Raw genomic sequence first — 18,573 nt, forward strand, 5'->3', positions numbered from 1 at the left:
TGGTGTCCTTACCTAAATCAACATTACCTAAATCAGAGTAACATATTATTTTTGAATGCTTGCTAAACATAAACAAGCTATTATATAAACATGTGGTGAATATAAAGAATTTTGGAGTGGTTTGAAATTCAGATGTTAGAGATACAGCGCGGAAACAGGCCCTTCGGCCCACCGAGGCAATGTCAACCAACGATCACCCCGTACACTAGTACTATCCAACACACTAGGGACAATTTACAATTTACAGAAGCCAATTAACCTACAAACTTGTACATCCTTGGAGTGTGGGAGGAAACCGGAGCACCCGGAGAAAACCTACATGGTCACAGGGGGAAGCGCAGGCTCGGCGATCGTTTCTTTGAACACTCCGCTCAGTCTGCCTTAATCTATCTGATCTCCCGGTGGCTCAGCACTTCAACCCAAGGTTTCCGTGCGGTTCCCGGAGGTTGCAGGTGGTTGCCGGAGGTTGCAGGTGGTGGAAGCAGGTAGGAAGACTGACAAAAACCTCCGGGAACCTCAGGGAACCGCACGGAAACCTTGGGTGGGGCGCAAAGTCTCCAGAGGTTTCCGTTCAGGTTTCCTAAGTGGGACAGGGGCATTACTGTCTCTGCCTACAGTCTATCTTTGTCGCCCATTCCTTCTCTCCAGAGATGCTGCCTCACCCGCTGAGTTACTCCAGCATTTTGTGTCCACCTTCGAGAAAGTACAAACTCCGTACATAAAGCATCCGTAGTCAGGATCAAACCCAGGTCTCTGCCACTGTGCTGCCCTAAATCAGACTATCATATTATTTTTGAAAATGCTTGTTATACACAAATAGGCCATTATATGAATATGTGTTGACTATAAAGAATTTTGGGGGGTGGCGTGAGACTGTGAATGGTGGTTTAGAAATGCACGTCTCATTCTTACTCTCCATTGAACTGTATATTAAATATTTTATTATATACAGAGGAGAAATGAAACAATCCATTCTGTGGAGATTTACTCAACTGTGTGAACGCTTGTCTCATGTGAACTGCTTTGCACCTAAGTCACTGACTACTAAATTGCCCCTTTGTATATTTCATCAATTTGCAATATTTTAGCAAAAGTAAACATTGCCTTCCAAGCAAACACTATGCTGGGTTGCTAATTAATCATCCTGTTCCATTGCCATTTATTAGTTGCATATAACCTTTTGTCTCTATTTGTACATAGACCTTTTGTCTATAATTTAAGGGTATTGGAGACACAAGGAACTGTAGATGCTGGTTTACAGAAAAAGACACAAAGTGCTGGAGTAACTCAGCGGGCCAGGCAGTGTCTCTGGAGAACATGGATAAGGTGACGGTTCAGGTCGGGACCTTTCATCAGACATTGTGTGGGGGTGGGAGGGGGAGAGGGGCTATAAGAGAGGATGGGCAGGAAATAGCCTGGCAAATGATAGGTGAATACAGGTGATTTTGGTTGGCAGATGGTAGGACAAAGGCCAGAGATAAAAAGATGAAAAGTGTGAGATAAGGATAGAAGAGGACCGAATTGTGAAGCCAGAGGAAGGAATATAAGTGAAAGGGAACGGGGGTGGGTGGGAGAGGGGGAGGGGGAAGCGGATATTTCCTTGGTCCAGCAGCTAAGGAAACATCCAAACTTTATAAATCAATGCATCTGGTACAAGAGCAGGGAAGTTATGTTGAATCTCATGTATAGCTTTGAGGTTATGTTAAAAACTGACTAGACCATGACTGGAACAAAGCATCTAACTCTGGTACCCGCTCTTTAAGAAGGATGCTAGGGTCCTTGATTGGGTGTAGTTTTGTTTAGGGTGTAGTTTTACTTTAGGTGTAGAAAGGAATGATTTTGGGAAAAAGACATTTAAGTTAACACTGCTACACTGACCAGCAGCTGATCAAATTTGAACTTGTTGATCTTGGCTCTGTTTGAACTTTTCGACACATTAGTTGAACAACTGTTGCTATGAGAAAGTATCTTCGAGAGAGTAATAGTTAATGATTACTCACTGATCCTTCTAATGATCTCACTGATCCTTCCTGAAACATTACCTATCCATGTTCTCCACAGATGTTGCCTGACCCCCCCCGAGTTACTCCAGCACTCGTGTCTTTTTAAGGGGATTACTGCTTCGGAGGGGGGGTGGGGGAGATTGCAACCTTCACGTGGTCCGCCTTGTTTCGATGAATGCAATCAACCTGGTGTGCACAATCAAATAAGATCAAATAGAACAAGTTGTCCTACAGCTTTAGGCTGTGCACGCCATACGCAACAAGAAGAAGACTGCTTCGGTGGGAGTGGAGCTGGTGTGTGGAATTAGAGGCAATCTGCAGCAAATTATACGCACTGCACTTGTGCTGCCATCGTATGTTGCAACCACCAGGGAAACATTTAAGGCCAGAAAGCGGATGTCTCCTTTTTTGGTTGCTGTAATCAGACACAATGCCAAATGAAAACTCCAGGGACAAAATAATCGCAGAATTGGACTAAAGCCCATTATTGGGGTTTTGGAAGTGCTTTGAATATTGAATTGTGCACTGAGACAAGACTGGGGTTGTCAGTGGCATGTGGTCACATGCAGAGCACACTGTTGCTTTTGACATTGGATAGCTGCAGAAAAAGCTGTAATGAAGGCGAGGGAATCGGTGGGAAGGGAAATGTGATGCTCTCAATAGACAATTGAGAGCATCAACCACCCAACCACCTCCCCCCCCTCCCCACCCTCACATCAGTCTGAAGAAGGGTCTCAACCCGAATCGTCACCTATTCCTTCTCTCTATAGATGCTGCCTCACCCGCTGAGTTTCTCCAGCATTTTTATAGACAATAGACAATAGACAATAGGTGCAGGAGTAGGCCATTTGGCCCTTTGAGCCAGCACCGCCATTCAATGTGATCATGGCTGATCATCCCCAATCAGTACCCTGTTCCTGCCTTCTCCCCATATCCCATGACTGCACTATTTTTAAGAGCCCTCTCTAGCTCTCTCTTGAAAGCATCCAGAGAACCTGCCTCCACTGCCCTCTGAGGCAGAGAATTCCACAGACTCACCACTCTCTGTGAGAATAAGTGTTTCCTCGTCTCCATTCTAAATGGCTTACTCCTTATTCTTAAAACTGTGGCCCCTAGTTCTGGACTCCCCCAACATCGGGAACATGTTTCCTGCCTCTAGCGTGAACAAGCCCGTAACAATCTTATACGTTTCAATGAGATTCCCTCTCATCCTTCTAAACTCCAGAGTGTACAAGCCCAGCTGCTCCATTCTCTCAGCATATGACAGTCCCGCCATCCCGGGAATTAACCTTGTAAACCTGCGCTGCACTCCCTCAATAGCAAGAATGTCCTTCCTCAATTTAGGGGACCAAAACTGCACACAATACTCCAGGTGTGGTCTCACTAGTGCTCTGTACAATTGCTTCATGACCATGACTGGGCTCAATTGACTTCCATGACTTCCATCCTGGGAGCGCACGAGAATGAGGGGTGATCTTATAGAGGTGTACAAAATCATGCGAGGAATAGATTGGATAGACGCACAGGCCTCTTGCCCAGAGAAGGGGAATTGAGAACCAGAGGACATGGGTTTAAGGCAATGCGGGAAAGGTTTAATAGGAACCTGAGGGGTAACTTTTTCACACAAAGAGTGGTGGGTATATGGAATGAGCTGTTGGAGGAGATAGTTGAGATAGTCGCAGGTACCATCACCATAACTGAGTTGGATGATCAGCCATGATCATATTGAATAGCGGTGCAGGCTCGAAGGGCCGAATGGCCTACTCCTGCACCTAATTTCTATGTTTCTATGTACAGGGATAGGTCTGGTTTAGAAGGATATGAGCCAAACGCAGGTGGGTGGGACTAGTGTAGAAGGGACATGTTGATCAGTGTGGGCAAGTTGGGCCAAAGAGCATGTTTCCACATTAAGACTCTACGGCTATGTTTCTATGTGTCTATGTCATGTGTTTCTCCGAGCCTCTGCAACTGATCAAGGGCCAGTGGCCTCAATGTAGGCAAAGAGATAATCTGATAAAGAGGACACAATCGGTGAAGGGAGTGTTGGTGAGACACTTGTGCACATCACTAATGTGCACGTGGCAAGTCTAGAACATGTGTGCGTGACGTGGAAGTGACACCGTGGACCCTGTAATGAATCCAGGTTGGATATGGAGGCTGGTTGGGTGCAAGGCAAAGACCAGGGGAATATCCCTGCTCTATAGTTCAATGGTTTATTTATTGTCACCTGTACCAGGTACAGTGAAATACATTTTTTGCATATAGCTCAACAAGACTATCCCCGTACATAAGCACAACGCCCCCAGTTGGTACATAATGTGCGGAACAGCCCACTGAGCTCACAGGAAAGATGCGCCATTTTGGTGCTATTCTACAGCCCCAGCTGCAACTGGCCACGGAGGTCCATTGCAACAGTGGCCTCCATTCAGTCGTCCCATGAACCGATGTCCTAATGTCTTAGGGAATGGGGGGAGGTTAGAGCAGAACTATGGGAAACTATGAGGTGTTTAGACATATAGATAGGTACATCGATAGGATAGGTTTAGATATGGACCATACACAGGCAGGTGGAAGGGGCATGATGGTTGGCAGGGACAAGATGGGTTGTCGGGCCTGTTTCCTCCACCTGACTCATTCTCAAATCAACCCCTCCTTACCTGGATCCACATCACCTGCCAGCTCTTGCCCCACCCTTTTCCCTCACCTCATTCTACCAACTAGCTCCTCTCCACTCCTGACCCTAAACATCATCTATCAATTTCCCTCCACAGATGCTGCCTGACCCGCTGAGTTCCTCTATCAGTTAGTTGTTTGTTTAATATTTCCAGAACTCTATTTTTTTTTTTGGTATCGATTACCTGTAGTTTAAAACAAAATCATTTTCATTGCCCTTTGATTAATGTGTTCATTTTTATTCATCATCTGCAAGAAAACGCTTGCATCTTGGTGACAATACACAGAAGAAGTATTCAGCTGACATCCACAGATTGAGTTGTGTGGAAATATTTTAGAAACTGGACACCTAAGGCTTGTTGGAAACATGTCGGAAGAATTTCTTCCAATCAAGGGATATGATTTCCACATTCATTCAAGAATGTATTTGTATAAGGATATCACACAGAACATGGCAGGATGGAAGAACCAAGATAAATAAATTGCTCAACAAACAGAGATAAACTAAATGACCGTCTTCATTCTCAAGGGGTCTGTTCACGATTTCATAAAAACATAGTTGAAAATCTTGGTAAGAATTTCAGAATCCAGAATTCAGAGAGACGGGAGACAAAAAAGGCTTCAGATGGTGGAGTCTGGAGCAAAAAGAAACTGCTGAGGAACTCAGTGGTACACAAAATGCTGGAGAAACTCAGCGGGTGCAGAAGCATCTATGGAGCGAAGGAAATAGGTTTCGGGTCGGGACCCTTCTTCAGATGCCACCCCCTACTTTCAGTCTGAAGAAGTGTCCCGACACGAAACGTCACCCATCCTTTCTCTCCAGAGATGCTGCCTGACCCGCTGAGTTACTCCAGCACTTTGTGCTATTTTTAGAGCAAACCAGCATCTACAGTTCCTTGTTTCTACAGACAATGTATATTTCAAATCCCCCCCCCCCCCCCCCCCCACCTCTAAATTGTGGTGGTGAAAGAATGCAATAATAACAAAGGCAGACAGGGAAGCTTTTCAGCAGTGATGCATTCGGAAAATGTTAAACCGAGGTGAAATAATATTCCTATGCATATCCAAGAAGCACTTCACTGGTTACAGATCAAGGCAAGAAACGATACACATTGTGCATTTCTTTGCTGAAGAGAAAGCTATTGTCCAGAAAACTGGATGGTCATTGCTTTAAGAATAGATAGGCACAAGTTTTTTCCTATTAGCAGCCGGTTCAAGGCCCAGTTTGGGGCAAACGATACATGGGGGAAATGGAGGAAATCCTTCTTAAGTAGAGAATATTACAATCTTAAAATCACTCCTAGTGAAGATTTTGGAAACGGAGTCAATTATCTGTCTTCAAAGAGAATTGGAAAGGAATTTGAAGAATATTGCAAGGCAATGAGAAAGGACATGATGAGATTGCTTCAACAGGAGACAGCATAGACTCAGAACATAGAACATAGAACAATACAGCACAAGAACAGGCCATTCGGCCCATAATGTCTATGCCGAACACAATGCCAAGTTAAACTAATGTGCTCTGCTTACACATGATCCATATCTCGCCAGTTGAGCTCCATTCGGCGCGGCCTTGTCGGCTCCGGAAGCCACGGTCTCGAGTAGGGAGGCGGCCATTCCAGGGTTCCCATGCCGCTGAGAGGACTCTCCCGACGCCGGAACATCATCACCCGGCGAGGACGGCCTGGAACATCGGGCCTCCGTAGAGGCAACTGTGGAGGCCTCAATAGGCCCGACTATGGGTGGACATTGGGGATGGGACTGGACTTTGTGCCTTCCCCCATAATGGGAACCATTGTGGGGGGATGTTTTTATGTTAAAGCTATTTATTATTGTTATGTTTGTATTATTTTTTATGTGCTGCATTGGCAAAAGGAATTTCACTACACCTAGGTGTATGTGACAATAAACCAACCTTTGAACCTTTGAACCTCTCTCCTCTCCCTACAGATCCATGTGCCCATCTAAAAGCCTCTTAGATACCACAATTGCCTCTGCCTCCACCACTACCCCTAGCAGTGTGTTCCAGGCACCCAGTACTCTCTCTGTAAAAAAAAAACGTTACAAATCTTTGACATTTCCACCCTGGGGAAAAGGTTTGGACTGTCCAACTTATATATGCCTCTCATCATTTTATATATTTCTCTCAGGTCTTCTCGTAGTCTCCAGTGTAGGTCACACTTTCTAATCCAGACAGCATTCTAGTAAACCTCAGAATGTGAGGACAAACATAGTAACTTGATGGGCCAAATGGCCTTCATAAATTCATACGGCATGGGAACAGCAGTAGGTCATTCTACACATTGAGTCTACTCCGCCGTTCAATCATGGCTGATCTATTTTTCCTTCTCCACCCCATTCTCCTGCCTTCACCCCGCAACCTTACTCTCTCCCATCAACATTTAATCAGTGGGTGGGGAAGGCAGCCGATGGGGGAGGCGGAAAGAATATAATATGAGGAGATTTTTTTTTAAATTAAGGAATGGAAAGTTAATGAATGAAAATCTTTGTGATTTTATCAAGAGTTGCAGCTTCAGTTGAGAATGTATAAACACATTATTAGATACAATAAAAGGTGAGTGCAGACTTACTGTGGTCAATCTGTTATTGTCAGGGGAAATCGACACGTACTAGCAGGGAACATTTACACCAGAGATTGAGCTGCCAACAGAAAGCCCTTTTGTTTAAAGAATAGATCTCCTTTGCTGGGCTGGTAATGAAAAGTTTTAGTAACTCAGCAGATTGAAATCTGATGCAAAACTGGAATATGGCATAAAAGAATTCCGCATGTATCAAGATTCAGTGAAAATGCTGCTATACTTTCCTGATTAGCTTACTGATACTCCTTCTCAGTAGAATCCAGGCTCCCTTTCAGTCTAAAGTCAATCCATAAGGCCTCTCATGGAAATCCGTGCTAAACTCGTTCTTATGTGAACTAACTGTAATGGATTCCCGGGAATAATGGTTGGGAATAATAATTCAAGAAAGGAGCGAGAGAGAAAACGGGGAATTATAGACCAGTTAGCCTGATATCGGAGGTGGGGAAGATGCTGGAGTCAATTATTAAAAAATGTAATAATTATGCATTTGGATAGCAGTAAAATGATTGGTCCAAGTCAGCATGGATTTATGAAGGGGAAATCCTGCTTGACTAATCTGGCATTTTTTGAGGATGTGACAAGCAAAATGGATGAAGGAGAGCCAGAGTAGTGTATCTGGACTTTCAGAAAGCCTTCGATAAGGTCCCACATATGAGATTAGTGGGCAAAATTAGAGCACATGGTATTGGGGGTAAGGTTAGAGAATTGGTTGGCAGAAGGGAAACAAAGAGTAGGAATAAACGGGTCCCTGTCAGAATGGCAGGCAGTGGCGAGTGGAGTGCCGCAAGGCTCGGTGTTGGGGCCGCAACTATTTACAATATATATTAATGATTTAGATGATGGGATTAAAAGTAACACTAGCAAATTTGCAGATGACACAAAGCTGGGTGGCAGTGTGAACTGCGAAGAGGATGCTAGGAGGTTGCAGGGTGACTTGGACAGGTTGAGTGAGTGGGCAGATGCATGGCAGATGCAGTATAATGTAGATTCAGCATTCAGACTGAGAAGGGTTCTCACCTGAAGCGTCACTTATCCATATCCTTCAGGGATACTGCCTGACCTGCTGAGTTACTCCAGCACTGTGTGTTCTATCCAAGATTCCAGCAACTGCAATTCCTTGTGTGACCAGAAATGTACTGGCTCCCATTAGCCTTTCAGGGTTGGAAACAAAGGTCACCAAAGAAAAGGGCACTGACGATTGTATGGGAGATACAATACGTACAGAGAGCACTCGTAGTCAGCATCAAACCCAGGTCCTTGGCTCAGTAAGCTGCAACTCTACCGCTGCGCCACTGTGCCACCAAGAGAAAACCCATGTGATCACAGGAGGAACATGCAAACTCCACTTAGACAGCGTTTTGTAACAAACCCAGATTGATGGAGCTGTTCATGTTCAAGTTCAAGTTACATTTATTGTCACATGCACCAATTGGTACAGTGAGATTTGAGTTACCATACAGCCATACGAATAAAATAACACAAAACACAATAGGATTTAACATAAACATCCCCCACAGCAGAATCAATGTTTCCACTGTGAGGGAAGGCAATAAAGTTCAGTTATCTTCCTCTTTGTTCACCCGTGGTCGGGGCCTTTGAGCCCTCCGCAGTCGCCGCTACGGCGGCACGATGTTCAGGCCCTCTCGCCGGGATGATTGGAGCTCCGGCGTCGGAACGAAAGAACACTCTTAGCGGCTTGGAGTTTCCGAATCGGCCGCTTCTTACTGGAGACCGCGGCTCCCAAAGTCCACAGGCCGAGCTGGGCGGAGATTCAACGCTGGCGACCCTCAACAAAAGATCCCAGGACTCTTATTAAAGTCAACGCTGCCCACGGCTGGAAGCACCACAAACCACAGCTCCACGATGTGAAACAGCTGGCCCAACACTCCGGAGCTCCAACACGGCGATCCCTGGTAAGGCATCGTCCCGCTCCACGATGGAATTCAGCGCTGCGCCGCTGCTGAAGCTCTGGCCGGTCTCCAGCAGGAAAGGCTGTGCCAATCCAGATGGTAGGCCGGGGGAGGGCGAAGATGCGACTCGGAGAAAAGACACATCTCCGACCAGGAGATGTATGGGAGATACAATCCGTACAGGAGATTCGTGTGAGATAGCAGCTCCATTAGCTGTGTACCATCTGCGTTCTTAACGCTGCATCTGTATTTACCATGGAAGAGGATGCTGCCTTCATCGTAATCAGAAGGTAGATAGTATAGAAAAGACACAAACTGCTGGAGTGATTCAGTGGGCCAGTCTGAAGAAGCGTCCCGACCCAACACGTCACCCATACATGTTCTCCAGGGATGCTGCATGACCCGCTGAGTTTAGTTTTTTAGTTTAGTTTAGATTAGATACAGCGTAGAAACAAGCCCTTCGCCGAGTCCGCACCGACCAGCAATCCCCGCACATTAACACTTTCCTACACTAGGGACAATTTTTACATTTATACCAAGCCATTTATACTTACGTCTTTGGAGCGTGGGAGGAAACCAAAGTTCTCGGGTCTCTGGCACTGTAAGTGATGTAAGGCAGCATCTTTACCACTGCACCACCGTACCGCCCAACCAGTTACTTCCAGCACGGGTGTCAGAGGTTATGGGGAGAAGGCAGGAGAATGGGGTTAGGAGGGAGAGATAGATCAGCCATGATTGAATGGTGAAGTAGACTTGATGGGTCGAATGGCCTAATTCTACTCCTATTCCTTATGCCCTTATGACCTTTTTTTGTAAACCAGCATTTGCAGTTTCTTGTTTCTGCAAGATAATAAAGATATTGGTTGGGATGAATAATATGCAGTCGGGGTTCTGGAAAAGCAGGCTGGGTAAGTCAGTCTTTGTAGATAGGATGCCGGGCTGCATACAGTTGGAATGGGAATTGCATATGGGCTGGCCACGTTTCTTCCATTCTCCACGGACACTCGGATGTACCGGAGAGATGGGAAATAACAACAAATGTAGAGACTAACCAGTCAACAAAAGGCTTGTAACTTTAACATCATTTAACTGAATAGTCACTTTGCAAAAAGTCTGAGTTAATAAACAACAGCCCACACTGTTTTAAAAAGGCCATTTTTTTCTGACGAACCTGGCAGGTATTTTTACAGGTAACTGAGAAAGTTGAAGATAATGCTAGAAATCTATCCACGGATTTCCAGAATCAGACGTAAAAGACTGGAAAGTTAAATTGAGGCCCGAGGAATAAAAGGATCAGTAAGGGTGTAGATAAGAAAGTAAGTCAAGGGTAAAAGATAAGAAAATCATGGTAAATATTGATTTTCAGACTGCGGGAAGATAGATGACGATGCCGTTTCTAAAACCACAACTATTTGTAACATTTGCAGCACGGTGGCGCAGCGGTAGAGTTGCTGCCTTACAGCACCAGAGAGCGGGTTCGATCCTGACAGATTCTTGATTAGTACAGGTCTCAGTGGTTATGGGGAGAAGGCAGGAAAATAGGCTTGAGAGGGAAAGACAGATCAGCCATGATTGAATGGCGGAGTAGACTTGATGGGCCGAATGGCCTAATTCTGCTCCTACAACTTATGGACATGAACTCTCTCAAATTTATTATCAGAGTATCATGCAGCCATCTTATTCCTTGAGCCAGTGCCATCTTTGTGCCCAGCAGTTTGCTTTCCCCTCGGCTCCTTCTAATATTTATCCAATTCGCTTTGGCAAGCCACAAATGAATTTGCATCCGCCACTTTGAAACGGCCCATCCCATTTCACAAGCACAACACTCCCAATCAATGGTTCGAGGCTCTGGAGGACAAATCATTAACTTCACCACAATGTCACTGTGCCCAAAGACTGGTCTTCAAAGGACCAAATGATTAATTTATATAATGCAGAGGTGGAAGGCAGAATCGACCTGGCTTGTCACCATTGTTTAATTATATCCAGTCACACAGTTTGTAACTTTCCATTGTAATTTGTAGATCATCTTGATATGAGGATTAGGTAAGATTAATTTATTGCCTCATGTATACAACGAGATTCCCATATCCTATATGGAATACTGTATATAGAAACAATTATTGACCTTTTGCATTTACATTCTTCAACAACCTTTACCCATAGTCAGTAATTGCACAACCCATAAAACTGTCTCACTATGACAGAGTTCAACATAAAAAGACTATTCACAGACCTTTCTCCACCGAGGAAATAGTATCTCATGCTCTTCAATGATGCAACTCATATTATGTAAGCTTACATTCTATCTTCAAAGCCACAATACTGCCCTGCTATACATCTATTTACTCGAATACTCTGATTGCAACACAGAACATTTATAATTAACAGATATTAAGCAAAATCCCTTCAGAATAATTTCTACATCACTGGGTGAAACTGATCACACACCTCAGGAACAAGGAAATAATGAGTCATTACAAAACCTGCAGACTCTCTCACTGGGGCCATTGTACTGTGATTGAATTGAATTGAACGATACAGCAAGGAACCTAGCTCTTGGGCACATTGAGTCCACGCTGACCATCGATCACCCGTTCGCACTAGTTCTATGTTTTCTGACTTTTAACATAGAAAAACATAAAATAGGTGCAGGAGGAGGCCACTTGGCCCTTCGAGCCGGCATCCATTTCCCACACACTAGAGGGGAAGTTGTCAGTTTAAAGGGGTGGAGGGTGGGGGAGTGGGAAGAAGCAGGGCAAGAGCCAGAGCTGGAGTAACTCAGCAGGTCAGGCGGCATCCCAGCAGAACATTGATGGGTGACTTGGCCTCGGGGGCTGTGGCCACCTAGCCTGCTCAACCTCTCCCTACAGCTTAGTCCACGATTCCTGGCAACATCCTCGTAAATCTTCTCTGCACCCTTTCCAGCTTGACACCATCTTTCCTATAACATGGTGCTCAAAATTGAACATAATACTCTAGATGTTGTTGAGAGAGACACTGATGTTGGTTCTCTAACGCTGCCAGTGGATCTGGAGGATTGTCTGGAAGGCTTGTTGGACCGTGAAACCAGGAGGAAGTTGGAGACGTCAGACATGAGGAGTAAGTCAGGGTGAACTGGGGTAATGCCTTCAGCGCCTTTAAGATCGGCTGCAGGAGGCGTCCCCTGGTCACAAAGATGGCCAGGCAAGGAGAGGAGAGGGACATCGGTTGACGGGAACTGCTCCAGTACATCTAGCGTGCGGGCCGACCGGATTTTGAACAATGGTGACAAAAGTGACGATGCTTGCACGTGTGAATATGCAAAAATAAATTCAATGCGCAGTTGCATGTGTGACAAATAAAGCACTATTGAACCACTGAACCTTTTGATAGAAACATCAGTGGTGTTTTACCAGTGTTTCAATGTGCCTGCTGTAGGCAGGCCAGCCCATACATTAGACCACAGGTCTGTGATGTCCAGACGTTTTCAGCAGGGTTTGACGTTTTGATCTTCACATACCTTTTTCGTCAGAAGCCAATTATTGTGTTGGCACACTAAAGGCAATGTTTAATTTCATCAATATCTGCCCACATTGGTTTGGTTTGGTTTGGTTTAGTTTTGAGACACTGTGTGGAAACAGGCCCTTCCGCTCACCAAGTCTGCGTCGACCAGCAATCACCCGTTCACTCATTCTATATTATCCCTGTTTCACATCCTACACACTAGGGGCAATAAGCGAGTTTGGTATTCCGACTGCGCATGGTCAGGTCAAAGGTTACTATGCATAAACATTTCTGGAAAGCAGTGGAGTTGTGTACATAAGGTAGTTGAGGCCAGTTCATTGGCTATATTTAAGAGGGAGTTAGATGTGGCCCTTGTGGCTAAAGGGATCAGGGGGTATGGAGAGAAGGCAGGTCCAGGATACTGAGTTGGATGATCAGCCATGATCATATTGAATGGCGGTGCAAGCTCGAAGGGCTGAATGGCCTACTCCTGCACCTATTTTCTATGTTTCTATACACCTTCATTTCTTCTATTTTTTCCAGCTTTGATTCTTCTAGGTAAGTAAATACTGCTGTCGTCGGTCCGGGGCTGTCGTCGGTCTGGTGGTAGTTGAGCTTCGGAATACCGAACTCGCTTATTTACTGGCGCCAATTAACTTAGAAAACTGCATGTCTTGGAATGTGAGAGGAAACTGGAGCCCCCGGAGAAAACCCACGCGGTCACGGGGAGAATGTACAAACTCCACACAGGCAGTATCCGTAGCCAGGATCAAACCCGGGTCTCTGGCGCTGTGAGGCAGCAACTATACCACTGCATCACTGCGCCGCCCTTTAGTAAATAGCTTTAAGATATGGTAAGTGGTGTACATTTTCCAGAGTATTGTCTTGGACCTTTATTATCAGAGGGTGGTGTTGTACAACAAGCCACGTTGATACAGCACCTTTGTTTTGCATGCATTGAGAGTAAGGTCCTTTCACTTGTATGTTTCAGCGAATGTGATAACAATTACTTTGCGCCTGGCTTCATGTACCTAGGCAAGTATTATTTGTAATTTAATGACTGAGGTTAAATTGACTTTGGGTCTGGACTGGGTCGGTTGCATAGATTGAATGTTTGTTTTTGTTTAGTTTGACCTGTACATTGTATGGAAGTTTATTCGAGATAACGTGTAATATTGCAGCACAAAAAAGAAAAAAGGGAAGCTTGCTGGGCAGTAATGCAGCTTTGCTCAACATTATTGTGCACAGAGATTAACTCAGTTCTGGATCCATTTGATATAATCATTCATTATAATTTGATGTGTCAGAGTGGACTCTCTTGAACTTCTGCATGTGTACAGTAGAGAGCATATTGACTGGTTGCATCACGGCAATTTCTGTTAGAAGGTCCATCGTTGTCAAAGTGGACTTCAAGATAGCCCAGATGTTGAAGGCAATCAGCAGGTTGTTGGGGATCAAGACAGACGTCTCCTCGTGGCGATCTCCGGAAACGACGACACGATGCGCTCTGTGACGCGTCGGGCGACTAATTCTGTCAACGTGTTGGACGACGACAGAAGCCAACAGCGAGCTACACGAGCGAATGAGAAGTTTGTTTGGGGCTGCTGCCAATGGTCAAATTGTTGGAGGTAACAGAGCAACAATTGTCTGAAGAAGGGTCTCGACCCGAAACGTCATCTATTCCTTCGCTCCACAGATGCTGCCTCACTCGCTGAGTTTCTCCAGCATTTTTGTCTACCTTTGATTATTCCAGCATCTGCAGTTCTTTTTTAAATAATTCAAAGGTCATTGGTGCCTATAATGGGTAGGTGATGCAGACATCCATGTCCTTTCTGCTCGGATAGGATTTAATCTCGAACAAATGTCCAGATCATGGGTGATGTCATGTAGTCTTGTGCTAGTCTCTCTGATAAAACAGCACGTTGGTTATGACAAGACTCTGCCCCAAGCATTTTGTCAGGAGTAGGACACCATTGGAGTTAACCTATCTTGCTTTCTCCTTTCCAGTTATACCTTGCCAGAGTATTGTATCTTTGCCGAGGCTGGAACTGAAGTTGCCCAGAAGGATCAGTTTGTCGCAGATATGCAAGGCACGTTTTTTTTTTAAGGTCAGAGTGAAGTTTTGTCTTTGCAATGTCCACGGCTTCCAGGTTTGGCCTCCCCACGCTGGATGACTGTAGTGTGCTGATTCTGTATTAGAGCGAGCTGGAAGGTCACGCGGTGTTCACTTGTTTAGTTTAGTTTGGAGATACAGCGAGGAAGCAGGTCTTTGGGAGGAAACTGGAGCAGCTAGAGGAAATCCACCCAGTGACAGTCGATCCATTCTTTCATCATATTGCATTTCTAGAACACAGGGGGTTGAGGCGGGACCTGACTGAGGATTACGAGAGGAACAGATAGGGTGGACTGTCAGGACTTTTTTTCCCCACGGTGGAAATATCAGGATAGCATAGCTTTAGGGTGGGAGGGGAAAAGCTTAAAGGAATTGTGTGGGACAAGTTTTTTACACAGTGGGTGGTGAGTTCCTGGAACGTGCTGCCATGGAGGCTGATACGATAGTGGTGTTTAAGAGGTTTTTAGATAGGCACATATATATACAGGGAATGGAGGGATATGGATCACATGCAGACAGAGGGGATTAGTTTAATTTGGCATTGTGCTCGCCACTGACATTGGATGGAATGTACCAGACATATAGAACATAGAACATAGCACAGTACAGCACAGGAATGGGCTCATTATGCCAACAATGTTTGTGCTGACAGAACTGATCTCATCTGCCTGTACATGATCCCTGACCCTATAGTCGCTGCATTTCCATGTGCCTATCCAAAAGCCTCTTAAATGCCTCTATTGTATCTGCCTCCTCCACCACCATGGTGTTCTAGCCCCCCCCCCCCCCCCTCCAACCACTCTCTGTGTAAAAAAACTGCCCCACACGTCTCCATTCAACTTTTCCCCTGTCACCTTAAAGCTATGCTCTCTTGACATTTAATCTCCATTAAACTTTCCCCCTTCTCACCTTATACCTATGCCCTCTGCTGTTGGACATTTCCACCCTGGGGACAAAGGTTCTGACTCTCTTTCCTATCTATACCTATTATATACTTCTATCAAGTCTCCCCTCAACCACCAACGTTCCAGTGGTCAAGGACGAGTCGCACCCTGGCCACTCCCTCTTCTCCCCTCTCCCATCAGGCAAAAGGTATAGAAGTGTGAAAACGCACAACTCCAGATTCAGGATCAGTTTCTTCCCAGCTGTTATCAGGCAACCGAATCATCCTACAACAAACAGAGAGCAGTGCTGAACTACTCTCTACCTCATTGGTGACCCTTGGACTATCCTTGCTTGGACTTTGCTGGCTTTACCTTGCACTAAACGTTATTCCCTTATGAATCTATACACAGTGAATGGCTTGACTATTAATCATGATTTATCTTTCTGCTGACTGGTTCGCATGCAACAAAAGTTTTTCACTGTACCTCAGTAGGCGTGACAATAAACGAAACTGAACATGTTTGATGCTCTATCAATAAACATGGCAAATGATACTTCATGCCATCAGCCAAATCCTGATGGAGATCGAGCTGGGGCCATCCCTGTGGTACCAAATTAGTAGACCACCCCTGAAACCAATTAGTCATCCGTTTATTAAATCTCTGCTTTGTCTTTGACAACCAATTTTCCATCCACATCAATACGTTATCCCTAATTCCACATTAAGGTTTATCAAAAGCCTCATAAGTTCCAAAGTCACCACATTTCCTGGTTTCCGCTTGCCTATTCTGCTGGATACATGACAAAGTCCAGTAGATCAGTCCAGTATGGTTTTTCTTTGTGAAGTCCATGCTGACTTTGCTGGATCCCATTATTATTTTCAAGGTTAGACACAAAATGCTCGAGTAGCGGAGCTGGCAGCATTTATTTTAAGGTGTTCTATTATTACATTATTTTGTAAAAGATTCCAGCGTTCGCCCTATTACCGACGACTTGTGGAGTCCCTTAATGTGTTGGCATCGACTCAGTTATACAGCGACCATCAGAAGGTCCAATACCTTGCAGGGTAACTGAGGTAACGAGGTCGCTAAGAGTGGCCGTACCCATTTTGCCCGGACCAAAAAACAAATGGAAAAACCATCACACAAACGGTACAGTGCGAACGGAACCAATGCACGTTATCGGCGGAGTATTTAGAGTGTGTATCTGTTTAGATTATATTTGGACCCAATAGAGGAATAAACACACGACTTCCGACGACCCTGTGTCGCCAAAGATATATTATCTGCACAAAACATAAAGCTGGAATTGCCAGATTTGAACAGCCTGAACAACAAATCAAAAATCTCTCTTCTGTTGTTGACTTCATAGACTTTTGTTTCAGATTGTTGCCAAACGAACATCCTTAAACTCTACCAAAGAAGCTCTCTTCCTGGTTATTTGTGGCCCACGGTCTTTAAATAAATGTACCCCCACCACCAGAGGCGATTTCGCCCCAGGGCATGAAACTAGACAAGTTGGCTTCCAGCGTCTAGTTGCTGGTGCCCACCGCCTCGCTAGGTGCCCCGTCTTGTTGCAACAGGTCGCTCCTGCTGCAATTCTCACTTTCTTCTCTCAAGCTGCAAAACTTTCCACTAACCATAAAGAGATAGAAGACGATAATCCATCCCCAGCCACCTTCCGGGGGATCCACCAGTTTCCGACTTTGGGCTCCGTTTGGTCTCGACATGGTAAAGTTTCTTGTTTGATTTTGTTTCGGTTACCTCCCGGGGTCGCCGTTTCTCTGCCTCTCTAATCCCGTGCACCTACCGCCTCTCCCTCTCTGGGTTGTCTCCAAGCATTGCTTGCTGCCTTTTACCAAGTCACACGGACACAGCCTACCCCTAGCGGCCGGGGTTGACAAGTTCAACTCAAACTATCTGGCTTTCCTGAGCACCAGAGCGTTGCGGGACAAGAGTTACCTGTAGGGTCACTTTGGAAGTCAGAGTGAATAAAAAATACCCCCAAGCTCACCCGTGGGAAGAGACTGGGAGAAAATCACATATGATTATATGAATGGGCAATATAGTTAGAGAAGACAGAGTGCTGGAGTAACTCAGCAGGTCAGGCAGAATCTCGAGAGAAGTAGAAACTAAGAACTGCAGATACTGGTTTATACCAAAGATAGACAAAAAAGAATGGAGTGACTCAGTAGGTCAGGCAGTTTCTATGGGGAACATGAATAGGTGATGTTTCGGGTAGACACGCTTCTTCAGACTCTGAAGTCCGAAGAAGGGTCTCTGAAGTCTGAAGAAGTATCTTGACCCGAAACGTCACCCATCCATGTTCTCCAGAGATGATGCCTGACCTGCTCAATTACTCCAGCACTTTGTATCCTTTTGCGTAAACCAACGTCTGCAATTCCTAGAAAGGTCTCTGCAATAAAGTTAGTGAATGCTCAAATTACCCGGAGAGTGAAACAGTCATGAAGTCACATAGCACGAAAACAGGCCATTTGACCCTCATCGCCATGCTAACCAGTGGACACCCACCTGTATTGATCCCACCTTCCATCATTTGGCCCACAAACTTCTATACCTGGGCAATTTAAATTGTGTGTCTAACATGTCTTAAATTTTGAAGATGGACACAAAATGCTGGAGTAACTCAGCGAGACAGGCAGCATCTCTGGATGGAAGGAATGGGTGACGTTTTGGGTCGAGACCCTTCTTAAATGCTGACAGCATCTCAATCAGCAGCTTCCACCATATTCACTAGCAGTTCCAGGTACTCACCTTGAGCGAAAAAGATCTCCTTCAGATCCCCTCTTCTCTTAAATTAATGCAAAAAAACCATAGGGACTAAATAAAGATATTTCCCAAATAAAGATATTTAGGAACTGTCACTAAATGCTGGGATGGCAT

General features: G+C 45.1%; 1 protein-coding gene across 1 annotated transcript in view; it reads right to left on the reverse strand.

Annotated features, from left to right (window-relative positions):
- The window catches only part of LOC116983363 (monocarboxylate transporter 5-like), a 52,729-nt gene extending 35,168 nt beyond the window's left edge, over positions 1-17,561 (reverse strand). The window contains exon 1 of the mRNA XM_033037087.1: positions 17,310-17,561. Coding sequence (XP_032892978.1) covers positions 17,310-17,399 — 90 coding nt within the window. The 5' untranslated portion in view covers positions 17,400-17,561. The remainder of the gene's footprint in view (positions 1-17,309) is intronic.
- Positions 17,562-18,573: the final 1,012 nt, after the last annotated feature.

Source organism: Amblyraja radiata, chromosome 18, assembly GCF_010909765.2.
Source record: "Amblyraja radiata isolate CabotCenter1 chromosome 18, sAmbRad1.1.pri, whole genome shotgun sequence".
In the NCBI taxonomy this organism is placed as follows: domain Eukaryota; kingdom Metazoa; phylum Chordata; class Chondrichthyes; order Rajiformes; family Rajidae; genus Amblyraja; species Amblyraja radiata.